This window comes from Hyperolius riggenbachi, chromosome 7, assembly GCF_040937935.1.
Source record: "Hyperolius riggenbachi isolate aHypRig1 chromosome 7, aHypRig1.pri, whole genome shotgun sequence".
NCBI lineage: Eukaryota > Metazoa > Chordata > Amphibia > Anura > Hyperoliidae > Hyperolius > Hyperolius riggenbachi.
The window spans coordinates 39,307,954-39,332,412 of NC_090652.1; the positions used below are offsets into that span (position 1 = coordinate 39,307,954).

Genomic DNA, 24,459 nt, shown 5'->3' on the forward strand with positions numbered 1-24,459 from the left:
AATATTTCTCAGTTTTTAGCCATTATAGTTTTAAAATAATACATGCCTCCATAATTAAAACTCACGTATTGTATTTGCCCATATGTCCCGGTTATTACACCATTAAAATTATGTCCCTATCACAATGTATGGCGACAATATTTTATTTGGAAATAAAGGTGCATTTTTTCCATTTTGCACCTATCACTATTTACAAGTTTAAAATTAAAAAAAATATAGAAATATTTCATCTTTACATTGATATTTAAAAAGTTTAGACCCTTAGGTAAATATTTACATTTTTTTTTTTTAATTGTAATGGTTTTTTTTTTATAGTAAACATTTTATTTGGGTAGTTTTAGGAGGGTGGGAGGTAAACAATAGATTTATAATGAAAATGTGTGTTAATTTGTATTTTTTTTTTCTTACAGGTGTAGTATTACTTTTTGGCCACAAGATGGAGGCCATGAGTTGGTTTACATGACGTCACTCTAAGCGTAACACATGCTTAGAGTGACGCATCGGAGAGGGAACGGCCAGAAAAGGCGCAGCTTCCGAGAGAAGCTGTCGCTTTTTCAGCGGGGGAGAGGAATCAATGATCGGGCACCATAGCCCGATACATTGATTCCCTGGCTACCGAATCCGCGGCCGGGAGCGCGCGTGCACGCGCGCATGGTTCCTGGACGTAGAAACTACGTCCAGGAACCAAAATAGGTTAAGCACTGCTCCCATTCATTCGCTAATAACTTTATTACTACTTCCACACCTAAATGATCTATATACGTTTTTTTTTATCAGTACAAATTTATTGAGTGATATTTTTGTTAAGTAATTACCTTATTTTCTATTCATTTTAAAGGGAAAATTAGGGGAAAAAAAACACACTAAAAAAGGGTAAAAAAACTATTTCTCCATTTACATCTATTAGAACTTTACAATAAACAGTGCTAACTAAATTAAACCTACAAATTTTATTTGCTTATCCATCCTGGTTATTATGTTTAGATTATGTTCCTAGCACAATGTATGGTGACAACATTGTATTTGGAAATAAAGGTGTCTTTTTCTGTTTTGCGTTTTTTGCTTTCTCATTGTACACTATCGATGATTACAAGACCGTATTTGCAAAAATAAACAGTCATATAACTGCATACATATTTTAAAAGCCAAATTCCTAAGGTAACAATTTAAAAAGTTATTTTCTTTTATAATCTATAACTTTGTTTTCATTTTACAAGTCAGTACAGAATATTTAAAAATTGTATTTCTTTTGATTCATTTGTTACTAAAAAGAACACACAAGACATGGGCCTCAACCCTAAAATCTATTCTACTACTTATCACGGTTAAAACGTTACCACGTGTTGTGTAGTTTTACTTATGCTTTCCCAAGTTTATTTGTAAAAATTTAATTTTATGTTAGATTGCATTTGTCCCTACCTATTTCTTATGTGATGCGGTATCAAGCTTTAAAGAGACACTGAAGCGGAAAAAAATATGATATAGTGAATTGGTTGTGTACTATGAATAATTACTAGAAGATTAGCAGCAAAGAAAATATTCTCATACTTTTTTTTCAGGTATATAGTGTTTTTTCTAACATTGCATCATTCTATAATATGTGCAGATTACACAACACTCAGCATTCAAAATGAGTCTTTCAGAGCAGTCTGTAAAGTAATGACCTCTCCTCTGGCAGAGAAAAAGTAAACAGTCCAGGAACAGTTGAGATAATAAAAGTCAGATAACAGCCCTCTCCACAACTAAAGGCCCATACACACGTCGGATTTTTCTGAACGACGGGTCGTTTGAACGTCCCGTCGTTCAGTCGTTCGCACGCAGAATCAGACGTGTGTACGGACTATCGTTCGCGTGATAAGACTGGTTTCCAGCGATCCGCCCGGCGGATCGCTGGAAACCAGTCTTATCACCCGAACGATAGTCTGTACACACGTCGGATTTGACGTGCGAACGACTGAACGACGGAACGTTCAAACGACGGGTCGTTCAGAAAAATCCGACGTGTGTATGGGCCTTAACTTAGTCGGAGAGCTTAATGGCTTGTTTGCATAGAGATAACAACTGGAGTTTCTCAACCCTTCCTGTACTGGAAACAATTACGCTGATGTATCTGATCTTAATGTTTTATTTCTTAGCTGTACTACACATACAAATCATAATATCATCATTTTTTTTTCGCTTCAGTGTCTCTTTAAAACACACCAATGTGTTCTACAACCTGTCCTGGTTAAAATGATACCACATGTGCCTCATTTAGTAACAAACTGCACTTTCCACAAATACACTGGACGTGTCAGTGGTTGATGGGCGCCCTACACCCATTAAAATATCAGCATTGAGGGGAAATTTGGGTGCCCGATAAATAACAGGCACTCACCCCTCGCTGGGTAAGATGGGGGAGGGAGTTAAGTTAGGCGTAGGATGGTTAGGCATTAAAGTGTAACTGTCGAGCATAAAATCAATTCTTTATTTTTATCTGGTAAACAAGTAATAAGGATGCTAACCAGGCAATCCAAAAGTTAAAATCCTTATTACTTTTCTTGTTGAAAAATGATCATTCCCCAGTTTACTTGACTCTTATTTGGTACGCACAAAGGAAGTTGCAGGGCATGCTGGGTTGTCCTTTTTTGCTTCTCTACTTTCCCCTCAGACTTAACTAATGCAGCCTGATTGGCTGAAGCCTCTTTCCCTCCTGTTTTCCCCTCCCACACCTCTTTTCCTCTCTGATTGGACAATATCTCTTATGCTGAGACAATGCACTTTCTATAGTGAAGGGCAGGCAATGCATACACAATCAGGCAGAGGAGAGTAAAGGAGGAAATTACATCTGGATTGGCTTCAAAATAGCCACAGTTAAGATGGAGAATCCTAAGAAGGATTTTCTTTTTACTATATAAATCACTAAAACCAAAACATGGACAGTGCAATGCATGTGTTATATAAGTAGAGCAAGTATGTATCTACTTATATACAGTGCTGCCCTTAAAGGGACTCCGAGCTCACAATAAAAAAGAAAGTTGAACTCACCTGGGGCTTTCTCCAGCCCAGTGCTGGTCGGGAGGTCCCACGACGGCGTCCTGGCTCCTCTCCAACACCCCGATCCGGAATGGCTGTCAGGCCGCAGCCCGGGCGACACTCTCCCGAGTGTCGGGCTGCTCCTTCCGCGTATGACGCGGATGACGTCACACGCCGGCCGCTTCGCGTCATCACGGCGGCCGGCGTGAAAGTACTGCGCATGCGCGATTAAAGCGCGCATGCGCAGTACTTTCACGCCGGCCGCCGTGATGACGCGAGGCGGCCGGCGTGTGACGTCATCCGCGTCATACGCGGAAGGAGCAGCCCGACACTCGGGAGAGTGTCGCCCGGGCTGCGGCCTGACAGCCATTCCGGATCGGGGTGTTGGAAAGGAGCCAGGACGCCGTCGTGGGACCTCCCGACCAGCACTGGGCTGGAGAAAGCCCCAGGTGAGTTCAACTTTCTTTTTTATTGTGAGCTCGGAGTCCCTTTAATTATTCATACCCCTGGCAAACTTTGACTTAAAGTTACTTTTACTCAACCAACAAGTAATTTTTTGATGGTAAATGACACAGGTGTCTCCCAAAAGATAAGATTATGTACAAGAGGCATTATTGTCAGGGAAAAAAAAACATTTCTCAGCTTTTATTTAGATTTGAGCAAAAACTGCCCAGTCCAAAATTATTCATACCCTTCTTAAACTGTCACAGTCTGTGGGAAAATCCAAAGTTCTATACCATTCCAAATAGTCCAAGCTGTTCTAGAGCATCCTTGGTACCCTGATTAATTGGGTACAGCTATTTTAATCAACTCAACAGGTGAAAAACAGCAGCTCTCTGCAATTGGTTTGAAGACCGTCATGGCTAAGACAAAGGAGCTCAGTGAAGACCTGCGGATGCGCATTGTGGTTGTTCACAAGACCGGAAAGGGCTACAAGGCCATTTCTAAATGTTTTCAAGTTCCAGTGGCTACAGTGCAAAGTATTATTAAAAAATACAAGATGTTCCGCATTGTGGAAAATCTCAGAGGACGTTGTCGGAAGCCAAAAGTTACACCTGTGCTGGCCAGGAGGATAGTGCGAGAGGTGAAAAAGAATCCAAGGATCACCACCAATGCCATCCTGGTGAATCTGGTCTCTGCTGGTAGCAATTTCTCAAGGCAGACAATCCAATGGACACTGCTGGGTTCCACGGATGCAGACCAAGGAGGACGCCACTTCTCCAGATAAGGCACACAAAAGCTTGCTTGGCCTTTGCAAATGCTCATCGGGACAAAGAAGAAGACTTCTGGTCTTCTGTATTATTGTCAGATGAAAAAAAATTGAATTGTTTGTTCAAAAGGATGTTTCCTTCATTTGGCATAAAAAATGAGAAACCTTCAACATGAAGAAAACCATCCCCACTTTCAAACATGGTGGTGGGAATCCAATGCTTTGGGGGTGTTTTTCAGCCTATGGACCAGGGAACCTAATCACAGTAAGCGGCTCCATGAAAAAAAGAGCAATACATGAGGTCCTCAACGACAACATCAGGCAGTCTGCAGAGAAACTTGGCCTTGGCCACCAGTGGACATTTTAGCATGACAATGACCCAAAACACACAGCAAAAGTGGTGATGAAATGATTACTAGCCTCCCTGGCGTTCTATTAAAATCGCCAGGGAGGCTGCGGGAGGGTTTTTTTTAAATTAAAAAAAAAAGTATTTCATGCAGCCAACTGAAAGTTGGCTGCATGAAAGCCCACTAGAGGGCGCTCCGGAAGCGTACTTTCGATCGCCTCCGGCAATCGAAAGTAACAAGATAGGCCGCAATGAGCGGCCTATCTTGTTTCGCTTTCCTCGTCGCCATGGCGACGAGCGGAGTGACGTCATGGACGTCAGTCGACGTCCTGACGTCAGAGCCGCCCGATCCAGCCCCTAGCGCCGGCCGGAACTGTTTGTTCCGGCTGCGCTGGGCTCGGGCGGCTGGGGGGACCCTCGGCGATCGGGCAGCACACGCGGCTGGCAAAGTGCCGGCTGCGTGTGCTGCTTTTTACAAAATTGAAATCGGCCCAGCAGGGCCTGAGCGGCGACCTCCGGCGGCATACCCCGAGCTCAGCTCGGGATTACCGCCAAGGAGGTTAAACAACAACATTAATGTTTTGGAGTTACCCAGCCAGAGTCCTGACTTGAATCCAATTGAGAATCTGTAGAAGGAGCTAAAGATCAGGGTGATGGCAAGAAGACCCTCCAACCTGAAAGTTTTGGAGCTCATTGCTAAAGATGAATGGGTAAAAATACCTGTGGAGACATGCGAAAAGCTGGTGTGCAATTATAGGAAGCGTTTTATTGCTGTAATAGCCAATAAAGGCTTTTCTATTGATTATTGAGATGGGTATGAATAATTTTGGACTGGACACGTTTTGCTCAAATGTAAATAAAAGCTGAGAAATGTTTCTCTCCCCATAATAATGTCTCTTGTACATCGTCTTATCTTGGGAGACACCTATGTCATTTCCCATCAAAAAAAATACTTGCTGGTTGAATAAAAGTAACTTTAAGTCAAAGTTTGCCAGGTGTATGAATAATTGTGTGTTTTTTCTGAGCTAGCATGGCTGACAGCTCTTCAACCACTTCCTTTCTGCCTGGACGAGTAACTACGTCCCTGAAAAATGTCATATCTCTGTGCAGGGACGTGGTTACTATGTTATTCCATGCCGTGCTTTCCTGCTCCCCCCCCCCCCCCCCCCCGCTCGTTACCGCTGATCGGTAGCCGCTAGATCAATGAATGGGAAAATATGAATGACCGCAGCCGTCTTATTAGACGGCTCCACCATTCACAAATCCCGTCCACGCATCACTTCCTGTATATGTACTAATAATACACATACAAGAGTGAGCGTTGACATCTTGTGGCCAAAAAGTAAAATTACATCGCAAAACTCAAAAAAATGCACCTTTATTTCCAAATAAAATATTGGCACCATACATTGTACTAGGGAAACATTGTAAACGTTGCAATAACCGGGCAAATAAAATGTGTGGGTTTTAATAATGGTAGCATGTATAATTTTAAAACTATAATGGCCGAAAACTAAGAAATAATAATTTTTCCATTTTTTTTTCTTATTTCCATTAAAACGCAGTTAGAATAAAATAATTCTTAGCAAAAAGTACCCCCCAAAGAAATCCTAAGTGGTGGTGAAAAAAACAAGATCTAGATTGTTTTGTTGTGATAAGTAGTAATAAAGTTATAGGTGAATGAATGGAAGGAGCTGACAGGTGAAAATTGCTCTTGTTTTTAAGGGGAAAAACCCTTCGAGGTGAAGAGTGAGAGTTTTGTGTACGAAAAGGTTGTTACAGTTTGGAGAGAGAAGTAATTTGGGATCTGGAGATTGCTGGAACCCCAAATTACCCTTACACGCCCCGCGCACTATAGCATTACTGCTATAGCGGTGCCTAGTTTCGGCACTGAGCGGCCCAAGGTCCCCACTCATGGTGTTCTTTTCTCCCTTTCTCAGAGACACACAGTGTCTCACTATGAAGTAATGAATGCTCGTAGAGATACTCAGGCAAAATCTTTTATTTTGGAAGAAAAAAAAAATCAAAACAAAAAAACAACTCCATTTGTATATCTTCCATGTACAGTTGTGCAAAATTCTGCCTGACATGTGGCCAGCAGGGGGCGTGCTTATAGCGCAGGTACTACAGAACAGTTCATGTCATTGGCTGTCCAGAATTCATTGCCACGCGTTGTGGCCGTCTGTACGGTATGGCAAATATTGTTCTGCAGTTCTAGTTCAGGAAGGAGAGGTTGGTTAAGGTTATCCAGCTGGTGACCAACTTCTCCCTCTTTGTCCAAATCGTCTTGACATCAGGAGGGCGTTAAGCTATTGCTAACATAAAAAGCAACACGGCCCAAACTGAGCTGTGATTTAATAAATTGTGCATATAGAGCAAAGGCAGCAGTGAACTCTTGCACAGGACAGAAGGTAACCTAGAGAAATGCACCCTTATAAGTATTCAGCGTTTCGCCTGTCTAATTCCCCATCATCGGTGACTAGTCACAAGTTGCAAAGTGATCTCTCAGCTGTGTCAGCTGGTTGCCTCGGCAGAGCAGCTAATTTGTATACACAGGCTGTTAACCCTACTTCTGCTTCCATGAAAGCAGGAAGTAGACACACTGCAGATTTATTGCAGGATTTTTATCAACTGTAACAAAGAAATGTATTTTTGTAAAGGTTATTATGCTATTACCTATCTTTTCGAGCAGAGAGGAAGTTCTGGGTTCAGGTCCGCTTTCAAAGCCTATCAAGTCACCGGGTTTCTGACAGGTCACTGTGTGTTGTGGAACCAGAGCTTGCCGTGTAACGTCACCTTCTTTATTAAAAAAAAAAATAATAATAATAATACCAAATAGGTCCTAGACCAGTGATGGCTAACCTTGGCACTCCAGCTATGGTGGAACTACAAGTCCCATGAGGCATTGCAATACTCTGACAGCTCAAAGCAAAACTTGGGGAGGCAGAGGCATGATGGGATTTGTAGTTTTGTCACAGCTGGAGTGCCAAGGTTACCCATCACTGTCCTAGACACACATTTTAATGGTATCATTACTCTACATACTGAGACTGCAGCAAGCTATGATTTTCTGCACATGCCCCTATAGGTATCTCCTTGTAGCCATGACAACAGACTACTGTTTGGTGAGCATAATCATGCCAAACATTCTTTTTCTTCTCTTTTTTCCATCCTTACTTCCCTCTTTAGTGGCTGCTTCATTTATGCAGGCAGGTCTATTAAGATCTACAGCAATATTACAATTCCAAATGTCTGCTCACAGCCTATGTGCAGCCACAACTCCCTATAGGGTACCTGTAAGCCAAAGAAAGGAATTGAGCTGCTTTAAGGGCTTGTTCACACCTAAGCGGGAATTGCGCAATTCCCGCAATTCACTAGCGTTTTAAAAAACCGCTTAGCCTATGTTATCCTAGGGCAGTGTTCTCACTGGCGTGATCGCGGGCGTTTTGCAGTTAGCAATAATCGCAAACGCGTTATCTGCAGTGTTTTGGCAGCAATTCTGGAGCGATCCAGATTAGCATGCATAGAACCGCTAATCGCGATTGCTCCCAAAACGCTACTTTATCCAGTGATTTTTCAAAGTTAATCGTGGAAAGATCACTCCCGCAGAACGCCAATGGTAATCGCTAGCATTATGCAGTTTTAAGGGTGAACAGGGCCTTAGAAATGCCAAATGATGTAAGGTGGTCAAATGAGGTCATTTTTTACTACTTTTTCAATGGAGTAATTTTGAATCAGGATGATACCTTTTTATCGGCTAATTAAAAAAAATAAGTTAGCCAATAAATGGCATTATCCCGATTTAAAACTTGGTTTCTTTTATTGCTACTTCAATGTAGTAAAACTATACAAACTCTTCTCCTTAGGTCAACAGGAGGGGGCCAAAGTAAACTGCAGGTACTCTTGCTGATTATGAAACCTGACTGTATGTTACATAAATGATTGCATCCCCGGACCTCGTCCCTACATGCCTGTCCCTTTCTGTCACAAACTATATGGTTAGAATGTAGAATCAAAAAGACTTGATACATCTAGCAATGATGGGCAAATTCGACCAAGAGACACATCGAACTTGATTAGAGATCTGTCGGCTGCCCATACCACCGCAGGCCGATTCCTGATTTCATGCTGAAATTGATCAGGAATTGGCCTTTTGCCTCCCTCTCCCCCCCAATATCAAATGTGCGCCCCGATGCACTATACTTTACCTGTCCGCGTCCTTCGCTGGCTCCGACTCCAATCCGCATACACGTACCCCACATGGTTGCCGGCGTACAGGCGGGTGCGTGTATGACATCACGCACCCACGCTACACTGTTACGTGCACATTTGACATGGGGGGTTGTTTTACAGCACTGGGAGTTTCATTGCGTTCATCGCTTGTCACATCATCACTCACCATTACGCACCCGATCGACAACGATGGCCCACCGTCTTGCAACATGTCTAATCGACATGCTCAGCATGAAATTGGTTGCATCGTCGATTGGGCATGCACTGGCTACCACCGATTTTCATTCGATAATAATCGAATGGTCGATCGCCCGCCATGTCGATTGATATATGGCCACCTTTAAGACTTAACTTAGGCATACACTATGCAATAAACGGTCAGCCCAGAACACTCATGCTGGGGTCACCATTGAGTCTGCGGAAAACAATGGTTTCCCATGGACTAATCTGTAGAATCTACACACTTTTGACTGATGTCAAGTGTCTGTTGGCAAAAGGAAATCTGTTGCGGGGAAAAAAAACCTCACGGTGCCTTTATTTTTTTACACCACAGCAGGAAACGCACATTACCTCCACTTATCTGGTGCACTGTTCCCATGGCTACAAGGAACTGAGATTGGCTTGCTTTGACAGTAAAGAGAGCCTGAGGTGGTTCTTGGGGTGGGGCAGATGGGACACAGAGACAGGTTCTCTGCCTCATGACATGACTCTGTGTCCCCACAACGCCACTCTCTGCCCCCCACGATTAGCGGCAATATTTGTCGCTATCTCTGAGGTAAACACAGGGAGAGGGATTCCCTGTTAAACGCCCACCAGGGGCATTCCTACAGGGTCTCCAGAGCTGCCATTGGGCAGCGCTCTCTCCCTGGCCACGCCCCCTGCACGCTTTGAGAGAAACACAGGGCCATATGCAACTCACTTTTTCACCTGAGTTTTCTCCTAGGAGATAATTTTTCATCTTCAATTTAAAATAACTTTCCAGCACTTTGCAATGGAAAAAGTACCAAAAAGTAGGCGAAACATTACTGTAAAAATATTTTGAGTATTTGTTGGCTTGCTGGTGGCTTAAAAGGCATTTTATTTTAAGTTGTAAAAATATCACCGTGGAGAAAACACAGGTGAAAAAGTGAATTGCATATGGGCCAGTCTCCCCTTGCAGCGTCATGACCCAGAGGTCACAACAGTGAAAGTGTGCCATTGCGGCCCACGGGAGTAGTGTTTTTTGTGGCTACCTGATCTGCACAGCCCCGGGGATCAGGCAGCCTACTTTTTTTCCCCCTCATTTTATGAAGTCCCAGCTGGCTGCAGACATCACCACATTAGGGCCTGTCTCCACTTTTTCTGTGCATTTTCTGTCAGGAAAACTGCAACCAATGTTAATGGGGAGGTCCACAAAAACTATTGACAGCAATGCAAAACTGTCAGACAACTCATGAAAAAAAGTAGAGTGGAGACCGGCCCTTACTAGAGATGGTCACTGAGTCATCATTTATGCAGTTTGAAAATGGACCAATCAAATGCAGCAATATATGAAGGATGTGAGTGGGCGCACCAATCAGCAAAAGTCGGGTGCTTGATATTGTGGCATAGGCTCTGCCGCAATCACAAAGTCAATCAGTCCAATATATCAGCACACCGTATTTCAAGAAGTCACGCTCTTTATTGAGCCATTATATCGTTCCTGTCTAACATTGACAGCTGATCCCCGCTGAATCTCCGAATCACGCTCCCGTAGCGCTGGTTGGGGCACGCCCCTCTAACCCTGATTAATTAACACAGACCAATCAACTGTGCGCAGCAGCTTGCTCTGTTATGCGCAGCTTGCTCGGAGCGACGTCTGTGTCCCAGCAGTCAGTGCGGGAGACGTCGCTTGGATACAGCGAATAGCAGCCCATTTATTGGTCTAACTGTGATAACCAATCAGGGCTAGAGGGGCGTACCCCAACCAGCACTACGTGAGCATGATTCAGAGATTCAGCGGGGATCAGCTGTCAATGTCAGACAGCAACGGCCCGCTGATCGCTGTATACAATTGACTATCTTTTTCAATTAGCCTATATTTGGCTATGAGCGTAGCGGGTAGTAGCTGCACAATTACAGTAGCGCTGCGCACACTAAGTTTATGACATGAGATTATTCTTTGATGAATAGATTTAGGTGATTTATATATACGTTTGTTGTTGACCTGGGAGATGACATCATTGTTTGGTCACAGTTTGGGGTGGGGTGTTTATAGGATTAGTATATAGTTGTTGAACTACCATATGATTGTAACCATGCTCCTTGATGAAGGGGGACCCTGCGTGGCCCCGAAACAATTGTCAGCTACCTTTGTGGATATAATGGCTCAATAAAGAGTGTGACTTCTTGAAATACGGTGTGTGTGCTGATCTATTGGACAATCAAATGCAGCAGCTGCTGTTTGTGATTGTTCCATTTCTCGACTGCATACAATCAATATGTAGAAGTTGTGTAGCACTCCTCACTGCTTCCTGTCGGATGTGCCACGGTCTATCTGCCAGCACTGCAGATGTATCAGCTTGTAAAGAAGAATGACCGGCACCATCCAATATATTAGCTCTTTTATTGCATCAATCCGTCTGTTACAGCCATAAATGCGACGTTTCGGAGAATGTCTCCTTTATCAAGCAAGCTGTGTACAAATAAAGCATACATCCATATTCTACAATTATTTATACTCACATATAGGCTGCTCAGCCAATCCTGGACAGTAACACTACTGTCCAATTGCCATGGTCCGTATACCTAACGGACCTGATGGGGAACTTCCCAGCTGGCCACCTATTGGTCGCTGTCTCCTTCTCCCCCCACCCACCCCTCCACGCCATCGCCGCTATGACTAGCCCGCCCACCGCCACCTACGCTGGCATCACTCCCGCAGTCTCACCTCGCTCCGCCTCCGGCGGACCTGACAGGGAACTGCGGCGAGTGACGTGAGAGGGCGGTCGGCCGTAGGCCAGCCACTCCCCCTCAGCCATGCGTGTAGACGGACGTACGCGGAAGTCAGGCGGACGTTGTTAACGCCGCCCTCTAATCCCGCAGACGTCCGTTCTGATGTAACCATGGAAACAGTGAACAGGCCAGTCACAGCGGAAAAAGAGTCCCTCCATCACATATAAACAGATGAATACTGATAGCTAATATGCAGCGGGGATTTGGCATATAAGGGCATCTTAGTGGCAAAACTTCTTTACAAAATAATACAAAATTGTATTATTGTAAAGAGAGGGCCGACCGCCCTCTCACGTCACTCGCCGCAGTTCCCTGTCAGGTCCGCCGGAGGCGGAGCGAGGTGAGACTGCGGGAGTGATGCCAGCGTAGGTGGCGGTGGGCGGGCTAGTCATAGCGGCGATGGCGTGGAGGGGTGGGTGGGGGGAGAAGGAGACAGCGACCAATAGGTGGCCAGCTGGGAAGTTCCCCATCAGGTCCGTTAGGTATACGGACCATGGCAATTGGACAGTAGTGTTACTGTCCAGGATTGGCTGAGCAGCCTATATGTGAGTATAAATAATTGTAGAATATGGATGTATGCTTTATTTGTACACAGCTTGCTTGATAAAGGAGACATTCTCCGAAACGTCGCATTTATGGCTGTAACAGACGGATTGATGCAATAAAAGAGCTAATATATTGGATGGTGCCGGTCATTCTTCTTTACAATCGACTGCATACAATCGACATTATCTTGAAATGATGGTCATTTCATTGAACCATCCATACACGCTACAAGTTTGCTTTTGGATCTTTTTTTTATTTTTTTATTTCTTAAAGGACAATTGTAGTGAGAAGAATATGAAGCTGCCATATTTATTTCCTTTTAAACAAAACCAGTTGCTTGGCAGCCCTGCTTGTCTATTTGGCTGCAGCAGTGTCTGAATAACACTAGAAACAAGCATGCAGCTAATCTGATCAGATCTGACAATAATGTCAGAAACACCTGATCTGCTGCCTGCTTGTTTAGGAGCTGTGGTGTAAAAGTATTAGAGGATCAGCAGGGCTGCCAGGCAACTGGTATTGCTTAAAAAGGAAATAAATATGGCAGCCTCCATATCCCTCTCGTTTCAGTTGTGCTTTAAAGGGAACCTAAACTGAGGATAAGGATGTTTTCTTTTTTAAAATAATACCAGTTGCCTGACTCTCCTGCTGCTCCTGCGTCTCTAATACGTTTAGCCACAGCCCCTGAACAAGCATGCAGATCATGTACTCTGACTGAAGTCAGACTGGATTAGCTGCATGTTTGTTTCAGGTGTGCGATTCAGCCACTACTGCAGCCAAAGAGATCAGCAGGACTGCCAGGCAACTGGTATTGTTTAAAAGGAAATATCCATATCCCTCTCAGTTTAGGTTCCCTTTAAAGAAAGTGAAGGTTCTATCAAGGAAATAATTATGGCAGCCTCCATATCTCTCTCACTTCAGTTGTCCTTTAAAGAAATTGAAAGTTCTATCTTAATTATAATAGCCCACCAGTGTGGCGGTCAGATTTATAACTACACAGATACATGTTGGGTAAATGCAAAGCCTCCGCATATATAGTAGAGATAACCACATTTGACCAACTGGCAAACTCCCATTGGACCTAAAACTGGAATTTACGGTGGTGAACTGGAACTCTGCGTGGAGCTAATCTGACCCAGGAATGGCAGCTGGATTATTCAATCATCTAATGTACCTGTTTACTAACTAGCAGTCCCCAAAATGGATTCCACCCCTTAAATTCTGTTTCCTTTGATGCAAATTCCGGTACCTGCCCAAATGGAATATGTACACTGGTTTGATTTTTCATCTTCATGGGAGATGATCAACAATTCCTGCTAAAGAAAAAATCCTGAAAGGTAAAACAGGAAGTGTGACCGATCACCCTACACAGGAAGTGTGACCCTACACAGGAAGTGTGACCAATCACCCTACACAGGAAGTGTGACCAATCACCCTACACAGGAAGTGACCCTACACAGGAAGTGTGACCCTACACAGGAAGTGTGACCAATCACCCTACACAGGAAGTGTGACCAATCACCCTACACAGGAAGTGTGACCCTACACAGGAAGTGTGGCCAATCACCCTACACAGGAAGTGTGACCCTACACAGGAAGTGTGACCAGTCACCCTACACAGGAAGTGTGACCAATCACCCTACACAGGAAGTGTGACCAATCACCCTACACAGGAAGTGTGACCAATCACCCTACACAGGAAGTGTGACCCTACACAGGAAGTGTGACTAATCACCCTACACAGGAAGTGTGACCAATCACCCTACACAGGAAGTGTGACCCTACACAGGAAGTGTGACCAGTCACCCTACACAGGAAGTGTGACCAATCACCCTACACAGGAAGTGTGACCAATCACCCTACACAGGAAGTGTGACCCTACACAGGAAGTGTGACCAATCACCCTACACAGGAAGTGTGACCAATCACCCTACACAGGAAGTGTGACCCTACACAGAAAGTGTGACCAATCACCCTACACAGGAAGTGTGACCAATCACCCTACACAGGAAGTGTGACCAATCAATCACCCTACACTGTACTCTAGTATGCGTGTACCATGCAAGATCACTCTGCACAGAATATTTGGATTTTGTATTGGCGATGGAGTAAAATCTGATGCCGACAGCACAGCTAGACACCACCAGTTTAATTGCAACTTGAACGAAAGGCCACAGGGCCGGCACGGGTGAGACTGTACCAACCCATGGCTTCATTCACCCGACACGCGCAGCTTTTAAACTTGAGCTTTCCAACATCATTAGAACGGGCCAGTGGACACATCACCTGCTTAACAGGAAGCATTCTACACCAATCAGGCCTCAGTACGGCTCTCAGAGCCTCCGGAGTGGAGATGGTCACGGAGATGCCAGGAACTCTAGCTTGCATGTAAACTGTATGCAGCTTGGACCCGGGCAGGAAGCACATTTCATCAGTCCAGTTAAAAGCTGCATACAATTTGTGTGTAAGCATTTGAAGCTCATTGGCCATTTCCACCTCTGAAGGACCTTTGCCGCTTTGAAGGTCCCACTTGGTCATATCATAAACAGGGGTGGAGAAATGGGTCGGCCACCTGAAATGGGGTCACCTCAGCCTTTTACTATGCTATGATTCTTCCTAGCCCCTCCCATGGTCTGAAAGTCGGTTACAATTGATCGGTAAGCCTGGCTGTTACTGCAATGGACAAAGGAGAGATAAGTAAAGCGAAACCGGTCGTTACGGCAACCGCACTTCGCCAGATTTGGTCGCAGCAATAAAAATCACTGTAATTTGGGTGCTGGCTTCTCCTTGCCCCCAAATGAAACGCGGCCGCTACATGTGCTCCACTGAAGGACATCTGAGAAGACGGATATGAGGGCTGCCATATTTATTTCCTTTTGCACAATACCAGTTGTCTGGCAGTCCTGCTAATCTATTTGGCTGCAGTAGTGTATAAATCACACACCTGAAACAAGCATGTGGCTAATCCAATCACACTTCAGGGCAGAGCACCTGATCTGCTGCATGCTTGTTCAGGGGCTGTGGCTAAAAGTATTAGAGGCAGTAGAGGATAGCCAGGCGCATTGCCTTGTTTTAAGCAAACCTGAAGTGAAAAAGAGCTTATGATATAATGAATTGTATGTGTAGTAAGGATCATGAATACAGCATTAGCAGCAAAGAAAAGACTCTCATATTTTTATTTTCAGTTATATAGCTTTTTTTTTTAATAACATTGCATTAACTGTCACGGTTGCAGTTGTAAAACCACACACCGTCTTTTAAGCTATAAAACAAAGCAGAAAGAAGGACTAAGGAAGCTATTTTGCATAGATAACAATGAATATATGTTTTAACCCTTCCTGTACTTGAAAACAATACAAGACTCTTTACTTTGCTACTAATGTTCTATTTCTTAGCTGTACTACACATACAGATCATTATATCATACGTTTATTTTCGCTTCAGGTTGGCTTTAAAGAGAATCTGTACTGTAAAATTCTTACAATAAAAAAGCACACCATTCTATTCATTATGTTCTCCTGGGCCCCTCTGTGCTGTTTCTGCCACTCCCTGCTGCAATCCTGGCTTGTAATTAACAGTTTTATGCAGGGTTTACAAACAAAAGACATAGCAAGTGATAGGCTGAAAGTAGCTCAGTGTGTGAGTCATACGGAGTGTGCAGGGGGCCTCGAGAGGGTGTGTATAGCTTCTATCCAATCACAAGCAGCACAGCACATTCCAGCCTGACTGCCTCAGCCCGACAGAGGAGAGAAGGTTAGGTCATATAACAGAGATAATACAGACACTGTGCAAATAGGAAAGGCTGCAGTAAGACAGAGCACATTAGAACAGGTATAGGAACTTATAGGATAGAAGAAATAAGGCTCAAAATTTTGTTACAGAGTCTCTTTAAAAGGAAATAAATATGGCAACTCCCAAATCCCTCTAATTTCAGGTGTGCTTTAATAACATTTGTAACTTATAAAAAAATAAAATGTAAGTACCGTGTTCATTCTAGTCATACCTCAAGTTTGCTAATTCTCAAGTTTTTAATACCATTCTTATCCCCCACCCCCCCAAAAAAATGTTGACCTCAGCACCACCGTAGGATCTGTCATTACCCGATATTCCACTCCCTACTGTGAATAAATGCGTACACTTTTGCAACTCATAGTAAAAGGTAGAAGTGAATGACGAGATAGAAGGTTAACTCGAGAAAGCTGACAAACCCAAGTCCCTTATGAAATCTCTCAAGCCTTGGTTATGAAGACACAAAACATTTGTAGGAGACACAGAATGGGTAGGTAATGATCATTCCTCTGAAAGACTAGTGACCTCCACATCATTCTGGAGAGCTGCCATGTTGTTCGGTCTGTCAAGCCTTGTCACAAAGACTCCAATACTTTTGTTGATAAGACTATCACGCACCATGGCCAGGCAATACTCAGCCTGATGATGATGGTGAAGACTGGATGACCTCCAAATCTCCCTCAGCAACCTTCTCCAGAAATGTAACCAATGGATCGAACAAAGGCTGAGACTCCACGGAGGCTGGATGGAGCGTCAATGTTGTAATCTCCTCCTCTTCCTCCTCCTCCTTACTCTTGACCTCCTTGGCATGTATCCTCTCATGCTTACGCAAGTCAGAAGGGATGAGGAAGCCTTTGCCACAGTGCGCGCACACGTGGGGCCGGACGTCGCTATGGATCCTCTGATGCTTCTTCAGTCCAGCCCGGTCAAGAAAGCCTTTCTCGCAGTGCTCACAACGAAAGGGTCTCAGTTCCGGGTGGCTCTTCTGATGGTTCTTTAAGTCCATCACGCTTTGGAAAGTGAGGGAGCACTTCTCGCAAGTGGTGGTCTCTTCCTTCTTCTTGTTGGCTTCTGGTTGTGGTTTCATGTGGATGCGTTCATGTTTCCGCAGGCTGGAGGAGACGATGAAGGTCTTACCACACTCATCACACTTATATGGCCTTTCCCCGCTGTGAGAACGTTGGTGCTTGCTTAGCCCTGAACGTTCTGCAAACCCTTTCCCGCACTCCGGACACTGAAAAGGGCGCTCAGTGCTGTGTGACAACCGGTGGCGCTTCAGGTCCCAAGATGCCACAAATGTCTTATCGCAATCTGGGCAGCGGAAGGGCCGCTCCCCTGTGTGAATGCGTTGGTGCATGGCCAGATCAGCTGGCTGTCTGAAGAGCTTGTTGCACCTATCACATCGGTATGGCTTGACACCTTGGTGGGCTCGCTGGTGCCGACGGAAGCTAGATGGGTCTGAGAACATGCGACCACACTGCGGGCACAAGTAAGGCTTCTCGCCAGAATGTGTGCGTTGGTGGCTCTGGTAGGAAGACAGCTGGGTAAAGTCTTTGTTGCAGATGGGGCACTTGTACGGTTTTTCGGCCGCGTGAATGCGCAGGTGGCACGTCAGAGAGGAGGCTCGTGAGAAAGCCTTCCCGCAGTCCGAGCATAAAAACGGTTTCTCCCCAGTGTGGCTCCGTTCATGGTTCTTCAGGTCCTTCAGCTCACTATAAGACTTCTGGCACAGCTTGCACTGGTAAGGGCGAAGACCGGCGTGGCTCCGCCGGTGCTTACGGAAGACAGAAGGGTCGGCGAATCCTTTGCCACATTCGGGGCAGGAGAAAGGCCGTTCACCAGTGTGAAGCCGCATGTGGATTCGGAGTTTGGAGGGTGTGGCGTAGGCCTTGCCGCAATGGTTGCATGCGAATGGCAGCTGCCCGCTGTGTGTGGCCATGTGAACTCGCAAGCAGATGGGTTGCATGAAAGACCGGCCACAGTCCTTACAGATGAAGGGTTTCTCTCCGGTGTGGCTACGGACATGGCTCCGCAGTAAAGACGCACTCTTGTAGGACTTATTGCAGTGTTCGCATTGATGGCACTGTTCCCGTTTTGTCTCTTGTTTCCTGTCTGTTAGAGAGCCAGGGTCCTCTGCGGAGTGGTGGGAATCGCAGTGCCGCTTGACTCGTGGCTGGTTTGGGAAACTTTTATTGCAGAACCGACAGCGAAATCTGCGTCCGAACTGTACGTAGTCCGAGGGCTCATTCTCAACGGACACCTCGATCTCCCATGGCAGGTTCTCTTGTTCTGAAGACATCACAGAAAAACACCTAGAAGAGGAGAGGATACCATCAATCAGGTGTATTTAGAAACATACAGCGCAAAACAAAGAGGTGACAAATGAACAGACCAATCCCAAAGCCAGGAGGAGATTTTTTTAGGAGTCATTTCCACTGACAGAGGAAAACGTTGTAAAGTGAAGCCTTGTACACACATTCAATTTTTATTGGCCAATGACTGGCCTATTTTACTACTTCCATATCGTATGAGAGCTTACCTACACAGTGGCCTCCATTCTCAATAAGTTACCGCGTACGGTAACCATATCTTGGTAAATTACCGATTGCAGTAAGTACATGCTAAAATCCACAATAATTTCCACCCAATATTACCATTTGCGTGAGAAGAGTAATAAAAGTTGTAAAAATGAAGAAACGTTATTTTAGAAGTACATACCACAAAAAATGGAATTCATAACGAAACAAAGAGCGCATTGTTTAACAATACTTACCATTTTTTTTCTCTCCTATAAGTACCTGGCGCTATTTTTCATATCACCTCTGATTAGATGCAGTATGGAGCTGTGTTTGCTGGACTTTTAATTTTTCCACAAAAACTGTATTTTGCACACTTATTCCACATTTGCACAGAACATTTAAAGGTGAACTGAAGAGAGAGGTTTATGGAGACTGCCATGTTTATTTCCTTTTAAGCAATACCATTTGCCTGGCAGCCCTGCTGATCCTCTGCCTCTAATACTATTAGCCATAGCCCCTGAACAAGCATGCAGCAGATCAGGTGTTTCAGACTTTAAAGTCAGATATAACAAGGCTAGCTGCATGCTTGTTTCTGGTGTTATTCAGATACTACTGCAGACAAATAGACCAGCAGGGCTGCCAGGCAACTGGTATTGATTAAAAGGAAATAAATATGGCAGCCTCCGTATACCTCTTACTTCAGTTCCCCTTTAAAGGACAACTGAAGCAAGAGGAGCACATTTTTGTGGTTTCTACAGATTTTTGCTATACTTCATATACAAACGGGAAACACTAGAGGGAGCAAGCAAGAGCGAGGACAGGCAGGTACATACTGCAGCACTTTGCACAGCGCACTCTGCATGCGGCGTCTGATCAGTTCTGAATTTTAATGTCTTAAAGCAGGAAGATTAGCCATACTATGGCAGGGAAAAAATAAAACACATATATAAGTAGACGTGGTTTCCACTAGACGCGTTGCTATGTGGAAACCGCAACCAATTAGTAGTAGAGTAGTTTGCATTGACGCAAATTTACCTACGCGATCCGGCGCAGGGGAAAATATGGATAACATGCTGCCGTTTTCCGCAGCACGCATCTGAGTCCCCATAGCCACTGACGGGAAACCTAATGACGCCGCATCCGGTTGTACGGATGGCAACCGGAAGTACCTGCGGGGGGGATGTGAGGCGATGCGGCGATCGCCTCGCATCCTTTACGCTAGTGGAAACGGGCCCTTGATTATAGCATAATCTTGTTATAGTAAACACTGATAAAATAAAACTTTGGGTATAGTAAACTAAGTATCTACCAGGGCTGTGGAGTCAGAGTCAAGGAGTCGGAGCAATTTTTGGTACCTGGAGTCAAAGTTTGAGTCAGTGGTTTCATAAACTGAGGAGTCGGATGATTATTGTGCCAAATCCATAGCTCTGGTAAGTATTAGACTAAGGAGTCGGGGTCGGAGCCATTTTGGGTACCTGGAGTCAGAGTTGGAGGTTTCATAAACGGAGGAGTCGGATGATTTTTGCATAGACTCCACAGCTCTGGTATCTACACTCTGTCCTAGTGCCACTATAAGTATATGGGAGTAACTCCTGGTATAGTAAACCATGATATAATATAACTTCTGTTAATTGGCTTCTCCCTCCGTTGGCCATAGACGATACAAATATTATAACAGAGACACACACACACACACATATATACATACATACATACATACATACCATAGACATGTGACCCCTCTGAGGGACATTTAAGTGGCAAGACAATATACTTTGTACAGATACAGAGCTGCGGAAGATGTTGGCGCTGTATAAATACTAAATAATAATGGTATACTTTATTGTTCGAATATAACCATTTCTGATATAGTAACCGTCTGGTATTGTAAACCACTTGGCCCAGTCCCCTGGAGTTTACTATAAACGGATTCTACTGTATCTTAATACATGTAACGAGAGCACTGGATAGTCCTGCTCCTTATAGGCAACTCACAAGAGTTTGAAAGAAAAGGCTTGTATAATTCACATTCAGACTTTCATATCTAGACTGTAGTCCTGAAACAATAATAAAACACCTGAAGCAATTTTTAAATTAAAAAAATCAGATACTTAGGAGGCTCCAGGTTCTATAGAGCATTCTCATTCCCCTCATTCGAGCACCATCACCCCCATTAGCAGTTTTTGACCAATGGTTAGAAGACTGCTCTCTCCCGCTGCGAAAGGCTTCAGAAGTCTTCAGGAGCCAAAGTGCTCCCGAAAGCTGGGCAGCTCCGTACTGCACATGTGTGAGAAAGCACGCATGCGCAGTATAGAGCGGCTTCCTGGAGGAACAAATAAATAACTTTCTGTATATTGGAGTTGAGACAGATAGAGATGTGTATGTATGTAGGTAGTAGGGAGACAGATAGGTATATACAGGATCTTCTCAAAAAATTAGCATATTGTGATAAAGTTCATTATTTTCTATAATGTACTGATAAACATTAGACTTTCATTGTTTTAGATTCAAATATACACAACTGAAGTAGTTCAAGCCTTTTATTGTTTTAATATTGATGATTTTGGCATACAGCTTATGAAAACCCAAATTTCCTATCTCAAAAAATTAGCATATTTCATCCGACCAATAAAAGAAAAGTGTTTTTAAAACAAAAAAAGTCAACCTTCAAATAATGATGTTCAGTTATGCACTCAATACTTGGTCAGGAATCCTTTTGCAGAAATGACTGCTTCAATGCGGCGTGGCATGGAGGCAATCAATGGAGGCAATCAGCCTGAGCCTTAAGCTCATCCGGAGTGTTGGGTCTTGCGTCTCTCAACTTTCTCTTCACAATATCCCACAGATTCTCTATGGGGTTCAGGTCAGGAGAGTTGGCAGGCCAATTGAGCACAGTAATACCATGGTCAGTAAACCATTTACCAGTTTTGGCACTGTGAGCAGGTGCTGGGTCGGAGCTGAAAAATGAAATCTTCATCTCCATAAAGCTTTTCAGCAGATGGAAGCATGAACCCACTTTTGAACTGGAAACAGCGGCAGAAGCGCCTGACCTGGGCTACAGAGAAGCAGCACTGGGCTGTTGCTCAGTGGTCCAAGGTACTTTTTTCGGATGAAAGCAACTTTTGCATTTCATTCGGAAATCAAGGTGCCAGAGTCTGGAGGAAGACTGGGGAGAGGGAAATGCCAAAATGCCTGAAGTCCAGAGTCAAGTACCCACAGTCAGTGATGGTCTGGGGTGCCATGTCAGCTGCTGGTGTTGGTCCACTGTGTTATATCAAGGGCAGGGTCAATGCAGCTAGCTATCAGGAGATTTTGGAGCACTTCATGCTTCCATCTGCTGAAAAGCTTTATGGAGATGAAGATTTCATTTTTCAGCGCGACCTGGCACCTGCTCACAGTGCCAAAACCACTGGTAAATGGTTTACTGACCATGGTATTACTGTGCTCAATTGGCCTGCCAACTCTCCTGACCTGAACCCCATAGAGAATCTGTGGGATATTGTGAAGAGAAAGTTGAGAGACGCAAGACCCAACACTCTGGATGAGCTTAAGGCCGCTATCGAAGCATCCTGGGGCTCCATAACACCTGAGCAGTGCCACAGGCTGATTGCCTCCATACCACGCCGCATTGAAGCAGTCATTTCTGCAAAAGGATTCCTGACCAAGTATTGAGTGCATAACTGAACATAATTATTTGAAGGTTAACTTTTCTGTTTTAAAAACACTTTTCTTTTATTGGTCGGGTGAAATATGCTAATTTTTTGAGATAGGAAATTCGGGTTTTCATGAGCTGTATGCCAAAATCATCAATATTAAAACAATAAAAGGCTTGAACTACTTCAGTTGTGTGTATTTGAATCTAAAATATATGAAAGTCTGTTTATCAGTACATTACAGAAAATAATGAACTTTATCACAATATGCTAATTTTTTTTAGAAGATCCTGTATATGTGAAGACATGGATAGGCAGTACCTAGATAGAGATGTGTATGTATGCAGATAATAGAGACACAGACAGATAGGGGGGTGTATATATATATAATTTTTTTAAGAGATGGATAGGCAGTATCTAGACAGGAGTGTATACATACAGTAGTAGAGGCACAGACAGGTAGGTATATATGTGTGTGAAGATATGGATAGGCAGTACCTAGATAGATATATACAAAAAAACAGTCCACAAGGGGTTTTAAAGGAACAGCATCAGTCTTTAATTCTTCATAAATATCATATCATTTGATTGCAGTCGTATGAATAGGATATCCAATCCCAACAATTGCCTGACACGTGTTTCACGGCCAAAGGCTCCTTCCTCAGAGACACTGGCGTCTTTCTAATGTAGCGGCACCCCGTGTGGGCTAACTACCAGGCAACAGCATCATAGATTGTGACCCACTCGTTTATCTTTATATGGACTGTTCGGCCAACTTTGACTGAATGCATTTGTTTGCCTCTGAGGAAGCGGCCTTTGGCCGTGAAACACGTGTCAGGCAATTGTTGGTGTTGGGTTTGGTTATCCTATTCATACGACTGAAATCAAATGATATGATATTTATGAAGAATTAAAGACTGATGCTGTTCCTTTAAAACCCCTTGTGGACTGTTTTGTATTTATCTAAGTGAAAAGCGGGGTGGAACCGATTGGACAATTTTTATCTGTTCTTAAGTACCAGGATAGAGATGTGTATGAATGCAGATAATAGGAGTACATTTGAAATCGGCAGCGGTAGACATGGGCGCAGGATACAGCGGTATATAGCTGATCCTGCTTCTGCACAAGTCCGGTCCGATTTAATTACTATTCCCCCTCCAGGCCGCCATGGATAGTGGGGGAATGAAATAATTTGGCTTCCAGCGATTGCTGGAGGCCGAATTATTATGTTTTTAAGCAACCTCGGCTCCGTCTTCTGACGGAGCCGACGTTACTCACTGAGCGCTGCAATAGGAGTGACTCCTATTGTAGTCTATGGAGGCGCCGGCTGCGCCCAAATCTAGCAGCGCTGAAAAGCACTGCTCCGGATAATAGAGGCACAAACAGATAGGTGGGGGTTATATATATATATATATATATATATATATATATATATATATATATATATATATATATATATTATTTTTTACGAGATGGATAGGCAGTATCTAGATAGAGGAGTGTATACATACAGTAGTAGAGGCACAGACAGATAGGTATATATATGTGAAGATATGGATAGGCAGTACCTAGATAGAGATGTGTATGTATACAGATAGTAGAGACACATACGTGAAGATATGGATAGACAGTTACTAGTGAGATATATATATATATATATACATATATATATATATATATATATATATATATATATTACACACACAGAGTAGAGACACAGACAGACATAACAACCCTATATATAATAACAACTCTGTAGAATATCCCTCTCCTCCCCATGCTGGAGGTATCAGCAGTGACAGAGATGGGGGAGCAGATCTCGGGCACCCACCTACTGTCCCCCTCCTCCTGCATGGCAGATGATATAGGTGATCCTCTCCCTCTTCTCTGATCCCCAGCAGCAGACAAAGCTGAACATGGCCGGACCTAGGACCCTGGGGGTGGTGGGGCGGAGCCCATACCGGAAGTGTCCGGTGCACCCGCGTCTAAAGCCCTCCCGGTAGAAGTAAGCGACGTCAAAGTTCCAGTATAGTGAGCCCGGCGCACGGATCAGACTGTACGGGCGGGAATCCTCCATTTCCCGGTTCCGGCTTCATCCCTCGGAGCTCCGCCAGCACTGCCTTCCCGACCATTCTGCGCGTTCCCGCGGGCCGCAGGCAGCCGGGCGCGCGCCGCACC

The 24,459-nt window shown here is 44.2% G+C and overlaps 1 protein-coding gene across 2 annotated transcripts; it reads right to left on the reverse strand.

Annotated features, from left to right (window-relative positions):
* Positions 1 to 12,471: 12,471 nt before the first annotated feature.
* LOC137524265 (zinc finger protein 668-like) lies at positions 12,472 to 24,459 on the reverse strand. 2 transcript variants are annotated; one of them, XM_068243934.1, is made up of 2 exons: positions 24,243 to 24,459; positions 12,472 to 18,421 (listed from the first exon to the last, which is right to left on the reverse strand). In XM_068243934.1, exons 1-2 carry the CDS (start codon positions 24,356 to 24,358, stop codon positions 16,744 to 16,746), a joined length of 1,794 nt encoding a protein of 597 aa, XP_068100035.1. In that variant the 5' UTR covers positions 24,359 to 24,459; the 3' UTR covers positions 12,472 to 16,743. The 2 variants fall into 2 exon arrangements, with proteins under 2 accessions (XP_068100035.1, XP_068100036.1); XM_068243935.1 differs by having other exon boundaries at positions 24,113 to 24,331.